The sequence below is a fragment of the Capricornis sumatraensis genome, chromosome 7 (assembly GCF_032405125.1).
Source record: "Capricornis sumatraensis isolate serow.1 chromosome 7, serow.2, whole genome shotgun sequence".
NCBI lineage: Eukaryota > Metazoa > Chordata > Mammalia > Artiodactyla > Bovidae > Capricornis > Capricornis sumatraensis.
This window is the reverse complement of record NC_091075.1, coordinates 103,994,772-104,009,804: the sequence shown is the minus strand read 5'-3', so window position 1 is coordinate 104,009,804 and position 15,033 is coordinate 103,994,772. Positions and strand designations below refer to the sequence as shown.

The 15,033-nt window shown below is 38.9% G+C and overlaps 1 protein-coding gene across 5 annotated transcripts in view; it reads right to left on the bottom strand.

The window, feature by feature from the left end:
- Positions 1-15,033, bottom strand: part of PTPN13 (protein tyrosine phosphatase non-receptor type 13) — a 223,528-nt gene that overhangs the window by 77,700 nt on the left and 130,795 nt on the right. For all 5 annotated transcript variants that reach the window (XM_068975016.1, XM_068975017.1, XM_068975018.1 and 2 more), the window contains 7 exons: positions 12,240-12,314; positions 11,945-12,119; positions 10,404-10,557; positions 10,002-10,140; positions 9,105-9,257; positions 5,370-5,552; positions 2,262-2,424 (listed from right to left, as the gene is read on the bottom strand). In XM_068975016.1, coding sequence (XP_068831117.1) covers positions 2,262-2,424; positions 5,370-5,552; positions 9,105-9,257; positions 10,002-10,140; positions 10,404-10,557; positions 11,945-12,119; positions 12,240-12,314 — 1,042 coding nt within the window. The remainder of the gene's footprint in view (positions 1-2,261; positions 2,425-5,369; positions 5,553-9,104; positions 9,258-10,001; positions 10,141-10,403; positions 10,558-11,944; positions 12,120-12,239; positions 12,315-15,033) is intronic.

The following is a 15,033-nucleotide window of genomic DNA, read 5'->3' as shown; positions in this document are numbered from 1 at the left end:
ACCTCCTATAGACTACACCAGTTATTTTCACTAGTACAGACAGTTAAGTAGGCAGATGGTTACTTCTAAGCCGATTCCAAGCAGAAAATAATTCCTTTGAAAGCTTATCAAAATCAGGGAATAGATGTAGCTAATACCACCTTAAAGTCCTTTAACATTTGAGTTAGGGATACACAGTTGTGTTCCAAGGGGCAAAACAGAGTCGCTGAACATACTCACTTCATGGTTGAAGAAAACAAGATTTTGAAAAGTCAATTACTTTCCCAAGGTCATTCTACTACTACTGTTGCTGCTACTACTACCACTATTATTACTAGTGGTGAAAGTGAAAGTCACTCAGCCGTGTCCAACTCTCTGCAACCCCATGGCCTGTAGCCTGCCAGACCCTTCTGTCCATGGAATTCTCCAGGCCAGAATACTGGAGTGGGTAGCTGTTCCCTTCTCCAGGGGATCTTCTCAACCCAGGGACTGAACCTAGGTCTCCCCCATTGCAGGCAGATTCTTTACCATCTGAGCTACCAGGGAAGCCCCTTTACTAGTGGTAGCTGTGGTAAAACAATGTTGAAGATGGTGATGTAATGATAATATTTATTCAAACCTTACTCTGTGCCAGGCACTTTTACATGCATAAATTCATTTCATCTTCACAATAACCTTATGATGCCAGTATTACTACTATGATAATCATTTTACAGATGGGGAACTAAGGCGGAGAGTTTGAGTGGCCTGACCATGGTTTCAGAGCTTGCAAGCTCTGAACACTGGTTTGAACACTGGCAGTGTTGTTCCATAGTCCAAGCTCTTAACTACTACACTCTATCACTGAAATGTTTTGAGGGTGGAAGGCTGGCTTCATGGTTTTGACTCTTCACTACAGCACACTGTACCACCATCTATTATGATGTAACCCTCAACTGTCGCAATTTTGATTGTATTGAATAGAATATTAGTCCAAGTAGGAATACGGATAGCTCTGATAAGTCTGATATTTTACTATCTTTTGAAAGTACATAAGCGCATACACACTTTTTAGCAGAGCAAAGTAGGGAAAGAAAAGAAACAATAAGATCACAGTAGTAGTAGTTATCATATTTTAGCATGCATAAAAATCATTACAGAGGAAAGCCTGTTAAAATGCAGATTCCAGGGACCAAATGCCCAACGACTGTGATTCACTAAGTTTCAGGTAGATTTCTGGAATCTTCATTTTTAATAAGTATACAGTCCCTGCCATCTTGATTCTGAAAAGGTGACAAACATCTATTCATAGGTTGCCATCATCCAAGTCTGACCCTACAGGGAATATATCTTTCTGTAAGATTTTAGGACAGGAGAAAGTTTGGATAAAGAATTCATAGGGCTCTACTGCACAAAGTCATCAGTGCCATCATATTTAATTTTTTAATCAAATTCTTCAGAATGCTTCACTAAAATCTCTAAGAACTGACTGCAGAACTAGACTTTCTACAATCTTAATCTCTACACGTGGCCTTGCAGAGTAAGCTTTAAATATTTCAGCTCTGATTATTTTCAGAGCTAAACTAGTTTCTTCTGTTGGCTCCTTTGCAAAAGTAAGCGAAATCACTCTCCTGAGCATTCATGTTGGGCACTATAAGTTATTCACGTCAGTCTCAGAACAGGGACGTGACCAAGTTCAGCGGAAATGGATCACCCCTAAAACTGCATGGTACGTAACCCTCCTTGCTCCCTGCCTTGTTTCCCATGTTCTTCCCTCATCTGGAGAGTCCTTCCATTTATCTTCAATCTACTTAACTATCTTTGTCCTTCAAATTTCAATTCAAGTGCGACTACTCTCATACTCTCTCCTTTGATCTCCCCTTCCTCCTGTAATGTAGATCACAGAGGCTGTGCAATATAACCTGTTCTTAAAACTCTGACCCTCTCGTGGGTATTACTGTTTCATGTATATTGACCCTATCTTCCCAAACAGTGTGTAAGCTTACTATGGGTAGAGAATATGACTGAAACTTTTACAGTATTTATCGATACATGGGCTAGCCTAACGATAAGCACAAAATAGTTTAAAAGGTACTCCCTGACTCATCGGGTCTGTTTGTTTTCAAAGCATCTATGAAATCGATGCCTCGGCTTCCTTTATGACAACTTTATGAAATTGACTCAGTCATTTGACATCTACGTACCTTGTCATTTTCATCCTAAACATGGAAGTCCTTTTAAAGTTTGTGGCAAAAATCATGCATTTACCCTGGAGTCATCTGACACAGTTTGTGCCTCCTTACCAATATCCTGGGCATCTTGGTTGCTCTGTCTTGCTCTCATTTGCAGCTGGAACTTATGCTGGGAAGAGCAGAGGTGCAGCAGGTACTGGCATATCTTACTGTTGTCTGTCTGGAAGGCATGCTTTATTCCATCTGAAGTATTTTGCAATGTGATTTTCTTTTTCTGCAGTATTAATCAGGGATATTAAAAATTAGGGTATTTCCCTATTTAAAAACAATTCTAGAAACAATAATGAATAAGTTGAGACATTATTTTTATTTCACATCATTAGGCACGCATATTCATTGACCTCTATCTAATATAAATATAGAAAAATATAATCCTGCATTGTTAGAAATTCAGAAAATAAATGAAATTAATATTGTTTGCCACTTTTAGAAACTGTAGCTTAAGTCAGACTATATAAACTGTATACCAGCCATCAACAAAGGGGTTCCCAGGTGGTGCAATGGTAAAGGATCTGCCTGCCACTGCAGGGGACAGATATGCGGGTCGATCCTTGGCTTGGGAAGATCCTCTGGAGGAGGAAGTGGCAACCCACTCCAATATTCTTGCCTGGAAAGTTTCACGGACAGAGGAGCCTGGCAGGCTACTCCATGGGGTTGCAAAGAGCTGGACATGACTGAGTGACTTAGCACACATGCACGGAGCCATGAGCAAGGGAAACAGTTTCCTTTAAAGATTATTGATATTTTGAGTTTACCACAATGTTTACAAATACCAGAACTGCTTGAAAAAGAAATGACAAGAAATATATGTTCTAATCCTTTGGACAAAGAAAACAAAGTTCATCAAAAACTGGTATAATATCCAACAATAAGAACTGTGATTTAGTCAAGAAAAATCTTGGTGGCATAAAGGCTGGAAGATGTGGCAAATTATGGAAAACGTTGGAATATAAAAGCATCGGATCATGTAACTGCTGGGCTCAGAGATGAAACACATGAATATTTACAGACAGTGATTCTTGCTAAATTCAGGGAAGGGAAGAGAACCACAAATCACTTGTACCTCCCTGTTTCTTAAAAAAATGAATTTCTCTCATGTAAGAGAACATCTTAAAACTGTGACCTGTCTGCTAGCTTGCAGCGATCCATATGCCTTAAAAGATGCCGTAAAGATGAGCATTCATCACATCAGGGATCTAAGACTAATGTCTCTGGAGAATGGCTCAAGCCCAGTTAGATCTGCTGTAGCTCCCGGCTTCTTCTACTCTATAATTATTCCCTCTATTTCATGTCCTTTGTCTTTATGTCAAATGCAGAAATATGCTCAGACAAGTCAAATTTCACAGGCTCACAAAAGATGTAACAGAATATTACTCAAACTCTGTTATGAAGAGATGGCAAGTGCCATCTCCGTGATTCCTAGTCTTAAAAACAAAATAAGACTGTTAAATTCTTGCTAGATCTTGTTACCAATGAGATCTGGGGGACCCTATTCACTCTGTGAAAAAGAGAAAAAAGGAGGTCAGCAAGTCTTAGAGAGGAGTTCAAGACACATTAGCACCAAACTAGCATCCTGACTACCAGGAGTCTATGTAATAACTCTTCAAATAGTTGGGGAATTTTCTTCCTATCCAACATTGCCCTTTACCACTACCAAGTAATTCCCAAGGATGTTGAACTCCACTGTTGTACGGGTTTGAAACAAATCACAAGAATATTGGTTCTAAATGTTAACTGATGGATGGACAAGAAATGTACCTAGGGGAATTCAGTGGTAAGAGATGAGAAGGGAAAAGGGTGACTTTTCCATCTCTCCAGAGGCCAGTGGAAGAAAAAAAGGAGAGTTTAAAAAGAGAGCTCTGTGCTAGCAAGAACTTCATGATAAACAAGTGCTGTTGAAGATGGGAATAGTTTGTGGGGAAATACGGTTTATTCTTTATTACTAGAGATCTTTAAAAATGAGCTCATCAGAGCTTGTTCTATTTTTATTGCAGGGCTGATGTGACAGCTGGCAAATGGCAGAGTGCTGAACGCTGGACGATTATTTGATTTGTTGCCTTTTCAAAACTGGTCCAAATTAGGTTTATTTTTAATTAATCTACGGTTTCTTCTAGGCACTTGCTCTGCCAGCGTTTCCATTGAGGAAGGTAACTTAAACCGAGGTGATTTCCTGGTCTTGACAGTCTTGGGAAGATAAGGACGGTCTGGGCTTTCCTGAGAGAGTACCTTATTATCTGGTTATCTTAGTGGTAACTCTGTGTTTCACAGGAAACCAACCAACCAACCAGACTGAAATCTAGAACTGATTTCAAAGTTCTCTGGTTTGAAGATTATCCACAGTCAGCTGGGACCTTCATATTGCATCCTCATAGACGCTGTTCTGCTGAGACCATTGTTGTTGTCACTAAGTTGCGTCTGACTCTTTGTGACCCCACGGACTGCAGCACACCAGACTCCTCTGAGCCTGAGACCATATTTCATCCAAAATATATACTAAAGATGTCAGTAGTCCCTGAACACTCTTAGGGAAACAGATACCTGAACAGATTTTTGGTTTGCCTCTGGGGTTTACTAATGGCACATCAATGTTCAGATTTTCCGTCTACACCCAAAATCAAATATGCCTCACTATCTTTCATAAACATGATTTTCTAAAAACCACTTTCCTAACTTTATCTCCAGAGACTATACCCTAAAACCGAGAACTGTAGAAAATATGAGGCTAATTTTAAAAGCCAGTAAACCTCTGGACCACTGAGACTCAAATACAGTTGTTGTGAGGGGCCTATTACTGAGCTAGACCAAGTTCACTGTGGTTGAGGTAATCATCAATCTTAAATACATTAGTGGGTTTTCTCCACGTGAGAAGTTCTGAATTAACAGAGAAGTCAACTTGGTTGTAATTTAACTAAAGTTAACTGAGCATATAACCAGCTAAAAATTCTTTTAAAAATCACCTCCTGAGGAAACCAAAAACAAAACCTCAATAATACTTTCTACAACCAAGAAAGAAGAGTTAAATAGTATTAAGACATAAAGATAAGCCCTACTGAATGCTAGGGTCTAAAGTTCATTTAAGGAAAGTCAATTAATATGTTACATTGGAAATCAGCAACACCTATTTAAACATAGAATCAAAAGAGGTTAAAATGGACATACAGAAAAAGAAATCTTCTTGGTTTCCCGCCACGGAAAGCGAAGGACCAGTGTGCGAACTCCATTGTGAACTTCAAACACGAGGACCCCTTTAGAACAGACTCCAAGCAGTATTCCTGTTTGTGACTTTTTCTCAGGGTGCACCCGGTGAAAATGAACTCCGTATTCTGTCAGTCTTTGGCAGACCTGTTGGAACAATAGCATAACATAGCAGTGCACCCTGGCAAAAGGTGACGGAAAGAATCAGTAGTTATATTAGTGTTGTTTAATATGGAAAGGATGGTCTCCTAAACAAATGTTGCTGGAATTGGAAATTCACATGCTGAAAAAATGAATCTTGACCCTTACTTTAACAATATACAAAAATTACCCCCAAAAGGATGAGACTTAAATATATGATAAAATTTATATTTTAGTTATAATTTATAATTATAATTTATAGCTAAAAACCATAAAATTTAGAAAATCTTCATGGCTGTGAATTAGACAAAGATTTTTTAGATGGGGCATAAAAAGTAGGAACCATAGAAGAAAAAATTGGTAAACTGAAACTTCATTAACATTAGAAGCTTTTGCTTTTCAAAGGTCACTGAAAAGAAAACAAAGGTAAGTCACAGACCAGGAATATATTTATGTAGAATATACATCTGATAAAGGAACTGCATGTACAACATGCAAAGAACATGCCCTTCTCAACAAAAAACATATATTCAGATAAAAAATGGGCAACAGATTTTATTAGACACTTCAACAAAGAATATATACGAACAACAAATAAATACATAAAACGATGCTGAAAATAACAGTAATTAGGGAAACACAAATTAAAACCACAGTCATATACCTCTACTTACCTACTTTAATAGCTAAAAAGAAAAAAAAAAACTGAACATACCAAGTGCTATTCAGGGTACAGAGGAACTGGAAATTTCATGTTACTGGCAGTAGTGCAAAACTGTACAATCACTTGAGAACAATTTGTTAATTTTGTAGAAGTTACACACATACTTACCATAGATCCCAGCAAAGCTAATGTTAAGTATTCATTCAAGAGAAAAAAAAAACACAAAACCATATGTTCATGCAAAAATCAGTCTATGGGTATTGACACCAGCTTCATATCCATTAACTAAAGAAATGGTAAACAAAAATTGCTGCTTCTCTGTACAACAGAAAACTGCTCAGGCACCAATAAGCAAACTACTAGACACATCACGGGGGGTGGCGCGAGTGGTAAAGAATCCCTCTGCCAGTGCAGGAGACGCAGGAGACCTGGGTTTGATCTCTGGGTCAGGAAGAACCCCTGGAGGAGGGCAAGGCAGTCCACTCCAGTATTCTTGTCTGGAGAATCCCATGGACAGAGGAGCCTGGCGGGCTACAGTCCATGGGGTCACAAAAGAGACAGACACGACCAAGTGACTGAGCGCCGTACACACCACACCACAGATGAATCTCAAAAGCATTATTATAAGTAAAAAGAGGCACACAGAAGACTAGGTGATATATGATTTTTTCAATGAAATCCTAGAAAAGAATAAATGATAGTGATAGAACACAAATCAGTAGTTGCCAGAGTTTAGGAGTGGGGGAAGGGACTGACCAGAAAGCAACATGAAGGTACATGCTGGTGTTGGAAATGTCTTATGTTTGGGGCTGGCAGACTTATTTAACGGGCCAGATATTTTAGGCTTTGTGGGTCATATGATACTTGCTGTAGATCCTTAACTGCTGTTGCAGTGTGAGAGCAGATACAGATCATATGGAAACAAATTAAGTTTGGCCAAGTTCCAATAAAGCTTTACTTACAAAATAGGCAGGCCACAGTTTGCTAACCCATGCTCTTTATCACGACTGTGGAGTGGTTGCTCAACGGTATGTTGTTGCTGTTTAGTCGCTAAGTCACGTCCAACTCTTCTGCAACCTCATGGGCTGTAGCCCGCCAGGCTCCTCTGTCCATGGGCTTCTCCAGGCAAGAATACTGGAGCGGGTTGCCATTTCCTTCTCCAGGGGACCTTCCCGACCCAGGGACTGAACCTGTGTTTCCTGCACTGGCAGGTGGGTTCTTTACCGCTCAGCCAGGAAATGCCCAATTGTACATGTATCTTGAAAACTCACTGAATCAAACATTCAAAAGTGGTCAGTTTTATTATATGTAAATTATACCTCAAGAAAGCAGATTTAGAAAAGGAAAAATTTTTCAAAGGCAATATGATATGTAACAGAAGGGTAACCTTAGAACGGTATATTAATGAGATTTAAAAAATTCTTATGTTAGAAGAAGCATGCTCAAGCTAAAGAGAAAAGAAGGAAGAGGACACATTATTAGAAGGAGAAGGGCAACCTACTATGCACTGAGCACAATACTTAGAGAGGGACAACGGAAACTCAGAGAGATTTTAAATACATTGTCCACATTTACCCAGCTGGCTGAAACAAGAATTCAAATGAAAGACTGTCTGAAAATCCCCATGCAAAATCATTCCAGTGTGCTAACGTCTTCTACCTTTGTTGACAAAAATATAACTTGATATTTATTTCCTGCAAGTGTAAAAAATGTAATAACTGAGGGAAAAAAACAAGCACAGAAGGTAACGTCTTTAAAAGTAGATTCACCTTAAATAAAGCAAACCATGAATCCTAGATTAAATGTGGTGTGAGTCTGTGAATGAAACCCTTTCACAGGTATTTGTAGGGCTGGGAAACCTGGCTCCCTTATTACAGAGCAGCAAGGTTAAGGAATACTGTTACATCCTGGGGAGCAGTAAGACAAGAATGTTCTGAAGTTTCTCTTCTCAATAGAATGTTATCATGTATTTGTTATTCATAATGGAAGCACTATCTTTTCTAATCATAAATGCACTATTATACATCTGATTCCCCCCATGGCTCAGCGGTAAAAGAATCTACCTGCAGTGCAGGAGATGGTTCCATCCCTGGGTCAGGAAGATCCCTTGGAGGAGGGCTTGGCAGCCCACTCCAGTCTTCTTGCCTGGAGAATCCCAAGGACAGAGAAACTTGGCAGGCTATAGTCCATAGGGTTGCAAAGAATTGGACACAACTGAAGCGACTGAGCAAACACACACACACATGCATCTGAAGTCTTACAGGTAGCTGGTGGCAGAATTAGAGATACAAAGCACTTTTTCTAACCCCCAGTCCCCTGCATGAATTAGTTGGCATTAATGGAAAGACTATTTTTTAGAAGATTTAACTGAATCTTAAGCTTTTTTTTTTTTTTCAAAAAAGTAAAACAACTCTAGAATTAGTTTGAACTTGCCCCTCTTATTCAGACAGTCACAAAATTGTTTATTCTTTACAACATATCTTGATTTTTTTTTTAATTATGAAAGTATAATAACACATTTACAGGAGACTTGGAAAATACCTAACAAAGTTACACATAGTTTCACTATATATTAAAATATATACCTTGATTTTGAGAGTATAAAAAAGGATAAAAGAATATAATCCCTACTCAGATAGACATGGGTTCAAATCACAGTTGTGATCCATATTCCAGCCACTGACTTTGGGAACACTATGTCTCTTCTCTGACCCCCAGTTCCCTCTTTTACAAAATGAGAATTAAAATACTATGGTGTTAGCCAGGAATAAATAAGAGGAGATGAAGCACACAGCCTCAGTTATTGGCACCTGGATTTTTAGATATATGGCCTCCAACATTTCTTGTTTACTTTGAAAAAATACAGTTTACCGTTTGTAATCTGGCAGGCTTACCTTTAAAAATTCTATCTCTGTCTCTTTTTCAGAAGCTCCCATGTAGGTATTGTGCAATTTGGGTAGTTCTTCTTTAATATAGGACAGATCAAGTTTCTCCATCACTCTTGGAGGCAAGTAATGTTCCAGTCTAAAATACGACACACCATGAACCTAGAAAGGAGAGTGGTTTGGTAAGGAAGTCTGTTTGCTCTCTTCCTCCAGTCTTAAAGTTCTTGCCTCAACCAAGAGATCAGGTACTCCTATTCACTCTTCTCTCTGAAGAGTGAGTTTTAGAAAAAGTACAGTACTCTTTCTCTTTTATTCAGTGAGGCAGAATAGAAAGACTGAACTGATTGGTAAGCTTGAGGAAAGACTACAATCTCAGACCAAATGTACACCAAATGTCACTAAAGTTAAGGGCTACTGTTGTGAGGGGTGCTACTTGAGTGGCATAGTCTCTTCCAATTTCCTGCTTCCTCTCAGGTCTATGTATATTCAGGTGCACTTGACCTTGAACATGTATTCCCATAGAGAGAGCTCTGCTAGGTTCTTGGCCACAAGGATCCATCCATGGGTGAGGCAGAAGACCCCTTTGATTCAGATTTGGCTGGAAACCCTTATGTCTAGTATCTGTGAGTTAGAAATAGGGAGCTAGGAAGGTAAGTGCTAGATGTCCCAAAACTTTGAAATGGGATAATTTTAAAAAGAAAGAAGGAAAGAAGGAAAGAAATCCCACACTATGTGATTTTAAATAACCAATATACATGGGGAACTTTGTCATTCTGAGGCACTGAACTAGCCTCAAAAATCTCCGGATCTAAACAGTAAACACTCAACCAGGTTCAGTCTTTAACCATACTGAGGATAAGAACACCAATGCAAAATACTTGTCCCGCAGAAAAAAACAAATCATACCTCTGGTTGATAATCCCCATACTCAGCTTGGAGAGCCAAGGATGCTAGCAATAAAGAAGTCTCATCATCACAGTGTATCCTCTCCTCCAAGATGTCTTTTCGCAGCTGAAGATAATACTGATGACAGGTCAGAGTGTGTCTGGGAAAATAAATACACACACAAAACATCCAGGCTATTGATCTTGAAGCCTGGGTGACTTTTTTAATTGGCATATAAGTTTAGTTGCCAAGACGGCTTATGATTAAGCATGAGAAATGAATAAACAATGCAGAAAGAAATATTTCTTTTATGATAAAGAAGACTTCATCATTGGTCAGAAGAAAATAATTCAGTATCAGTAAACTCAAGGGTCAAAAGACCAGGGGCCAAAAGAGAAACAGAGAAAACTCTTGTGTACTCACTGTATCAGACTAACATCATCCATGAAAAATTTAATTCGGAAAAACAAAGTAAAGTTAACGGAGGCTTTGCTCTTTTTCTTTGGTTCTTCTTTCCATCCCTCTGGGGCCACTTTGGTTAATTTTAGATCAGAATCAACAAAGAAATACTCATTATCTAGAACAGAATGAGAAATACTCCGATAGAATAAAAATACTTTCATGTTGTCTTTTAATTTCTTCATTTTGTGGTCAGACTTGCACAAAACAGTTTCACACTATTAACAAGATTGTTAAGAAGTGTGGCAGGGAATTCTGATACATTTCATATCAGAAGACTCTTGAGAGTCCCTTGGACTGCAAGGAGATCCAACCAGTCCATCCTATAGGAAATCAGTCCTGGGTGTTCCTTTGAAGGACTGATGCTAAAGCTGAAACTCCAATGCTTTGGCCACCTGGTGTGAAGAGCTGACTCATTTGAAAGGACCCTGATGCTGGGAAAGATTGAGGGCAGGAGGAGAAGGGGACGACAGAGGATGAGATGGTTGGATGGTATCGCCGACTCGATGGACATGAGTTTGGGTGGACTCCAGGAGTTGGTGATGGACAGGGAGGCCTGATGTGCTGTGGTTCATGGGGTTGCAAAGAGTTGGACACGACTGAGTGACTGAACTGAACTGAAGCTGAAGGAGTTGACATGGAGATTTGGAAATAGGGTCTTGCTATATATTCAAACTCATATTAGCAGGATACTGATTTCTAAAGTACATATATGGGTAAAATAATGATCCCCAAAATATAACAATTAAAATCTATTACATAGCCAATGCCAGAGACAAATCTTCATGGCTGGGTACAGAAGATGCTAAAAAGACACAGCTATTAAGACAATGCACCTAGTTAGGAAAAGAAAGACAGCTCTTAACTCCTACTTGTCAATGCTGACATATCCATGTAGTTAATATTTCCCAAGGGCTTCCCTGGTGGCTCAGTTGGTAAAGAATCTTTGTGCAATGCAGGAGACCTGCGTTCAATCCCTGGGTTAGGAAGATCCTCTGGAGAAGGAAATGGCAACTCACTTCTGTATTCCTGTCTAGGAAATCCGATGGACAGAGGAGTCTGGCGAGCTACTGGCCCATGGGATCATAAACAGCTGGACATGACTTAGTGACTAAACCACCACCAGTATTTCCCAGAAGAAGGTTAGGTAGAACAGGTATAGGAGGTCACTGATGCCAGGTTTCCACACTCTGCTGCTGCTGCTGCTAAGTCACTTCAGTTGTGTCCGACTCTGTGCAACCCCATAGACGGCAGCCCACCAGGCGCCCTCGTCCCTGGGATTCTCCAGGCAAGAGTACTGGAGTGGGTTGCCATTTCCTTCTCCAGTGCATGAAAGTGAAAAGTGAAAGTGAAGTCGCTCAGTCACGTCCAGCTGTTTGCGACCCTATGGACTGCAGCACACCAGGCTCCCCCGTCCATGGGATTTTCCAGGCAAGAGTACTGGAGTGGGGTGCCACTGCCTTCTCCGTTCCACACTCTACCCTGCATTTAAAATGTCTTGGTACCTTTGAGAGTAGCTAAGGCAAACAAATGATGTTCCACTAAGCCAATATGGGCCACGACCATATCGAGCACATCTTTGCATATTGTTTTGGTGTCACAGGTCAGCTCCAGTCTCTGTCCACTTAGGAGCATTACGTTTACTTTTCTCCGGTTATCTTCATTCTTCCCTTTCTTGGTCTACAATTGGAAAAAAATGAATGGCAGTTACCAATGTAACCATGATAAGAATTGTAACTGCTTAAAAAAATCATTACCAAAATTATTTTCTGAGAGTGACAAAGTGGTTTTATTACTTACAAGGATAGACCGTGGCAAATCCAAAGATACAAATGGTTCAATTGTCATTTTCACAAACTCAGGACCAAAGAAATTCTGTGAATCATAGAAGAGGAATCAATAGTTATTATCACTTATTCTAGCTCTTTCCTTGAAAGGAAAATAATATAATAATAATAATATAATAAATTAAAATATAAATAAAATAAAATATAATAAATAATAATAATAGTAGCAAACTACATGTAAGGTCATCATATTAGAACTAGAGATCTGAAACAAATGTATAACTTTTGATAAAGAAGTACAGCAGAATTCTAATCATTTTTCAGAAATAGACAATCAGAAATTTGTTAGGCTCAAAGATACAATACTTAATGTATAAACTGGAAGTGCAATTAAAAACCAGTTTCATTGTTGTTCTGTTTCAATTTTGAATACTCTGCCATGTTTATAAGGTAAAAATATCTCAGTTTAAAAAAAAAAAAAGAATAAGGCTGAAATGTGCCTTACACTGTAAATATTAGTTTTATCAGCTTCGAATCCTACCAGCGATTAAAATATAAAGCCCGGCTTTACACCGTTTTTCATAAATAAAGGTTTTCATGTTTTGGACTCCAGGTAGACCCAAACTCTCTCAAAAAACAAACAAACAAAAAAACAACAAAAAAACCAGTCTCATTTATTGAATATAGGGCTCTCAAGTTCATATAAGGATTTGGTTTTCTATTGCTAATGTGAAAAGTAATTGAATAGAATCTTATTATTTCAGAGAGTGATACTCAATTTGTCCTAAAACAAGTCTTCTAGTGGACCAGATCTGCTTTGTGACTACAAAAGACACATTCACCTGTAACCAAGTTCTCACAACCCTGTACTCTTTTGTTCTGATTAGTGGCAATTAGGGATATTATCTGGAGAAGGCAGTGGCACCCCACTCCAGCACTCTTGCCTGGAAAATCCCATGGATGGAGGAGCCTGGTAGGCTGCAGTCTGTGGGATCGCAAAGAGTCAGACATGACTGAGCGACTTCACTTTCACTTTTCACTTTCATGCATTGGAGACAGAAATGGCAACCCACTCCAGTGTTCTTGCCTGGAGAATCCCAGAGACGGGGGAGCCTGGTGGGCTGCCGTCTATGGGGTCATGCAGAGTCGCACATGACTGAGGTGACTTAGCAGCAGCAGCAGGGATATTATCCCTGGAGAAGGAAACGGCAACCCACTCCAGTATTCTTGCCTGGGAAACCCCACGGGCAGAGGATACGGGTGGGCTACAGTCCATGGGTTGCAAAAGAGTCAGACATGACTGAGTGACTTCACATGCATGCAGGGTTACTATAGGTGTCACGGTCTCTGCTCCGCACTTCTGCCTCTACTACGAAAATAACATCTTGGAGCTAGAAGCAGAGTCCACACTCTGAATTTACTGCTCTTCAATCTACTCTTTCCCTTTATGTCTTGTACATCCAGGGGTTTCTGCCTAGAGGAAGAACTGGTTGAAAAGATAACTTAAAACAAGTTAGACTTCAGCAGGGGAGTAGGATTCAGAATAGACTGAAACATGACATCCAAAGGGGAAAAAGAGCAGAATGAGCACAGGGCTAATCTTGAGGCCAAAGGCAGGTGCTCTGTGTGTTTGTGTGTGTGCACACTCTTGTGCACTCCATAAATACATGGAGATTTATTTTTGTTGGTTTCTTCTTTGCATCTTCTCTGTACAGTTCATTTGGTTACTTGACGTGGGAATTCTATCCAATCAATGGAGTGTCGAACATGTGACCCATACCACTTAGGTAAAAGTTTAACATTAAGCATTTGTTAATTTTCAGTGAACCAGCAGGATACATTTTAAATGGGAACAGAAACAGAGTAGAAGAAATGACAATGGTTTGCCATGCTAAAGACAGAATCTGATACAAATCAATTAAAGCAGCTGAGTATAAACACTAAAATGTGCCTACACCAAAAATAATCTAGAAAAAATAAAAAGTTATGTTTTAGAAAAGAATATTAATTCAACTGTGAAATCAGTCCTCTGAACACTAAAACTCTTTATTCAGCCTCAAAAATGTATCCTTCCTCCGTTATGTATTTGGCCACACCCTGCAGTTGAAGTGTGGAATCCCAATCACTGGACCGCTGGGGAATTTTCCCTTCCTGTTCATTTTTTTTTTTTAAAGAAAAAATACTTTGTGGTTCTTCAAAGATCAGCAGTTCAAATTCTCTAGTCACTGATGTAGCCTGTTGAAAAAAGTATTTTTTTTTTAAATAGCCTAAAAGGAAACACAAGTTTTTAGTGAGATGACACTTAACAGTGGTATACTATAAAGGTACAGAGTATCATTTATGACTCTTTAATGTAGCAAAATTCTGTATTAGTTCTCTGAAACTATGATTTAGGAAAAGATGTGGATATATGTGTGCCTCTTTTGCTTTATGTGTGCCTTTAATTATTGGAAACCCATGCTATCCTGACTACTGCTTAATTTTGACAAATGTATTATTTATAATGATAAATTGATGAAGTCTTATGGAATTTCTTCCTTTTGGCTTAAAATAAATTGAGTTATATTTTATTGAACTCTAACAACTTTAAAACTGGAATCTGTCTTATACATTACAACTTAATTCCACATTTTAAAAATTGGCACAGTGAGACACAAAATGGTTTAAAAATATGCATAAAGACATCATATTAGAAATGAAATTATTAGAAATTGAATCCAAGTCTCTTAATTTATAGTTCAGTGTAATTTTCACCATGCAACACTTTTCTTCTTAGAAAATTAGGAGGAAAAATTTGAAGTCTGTCA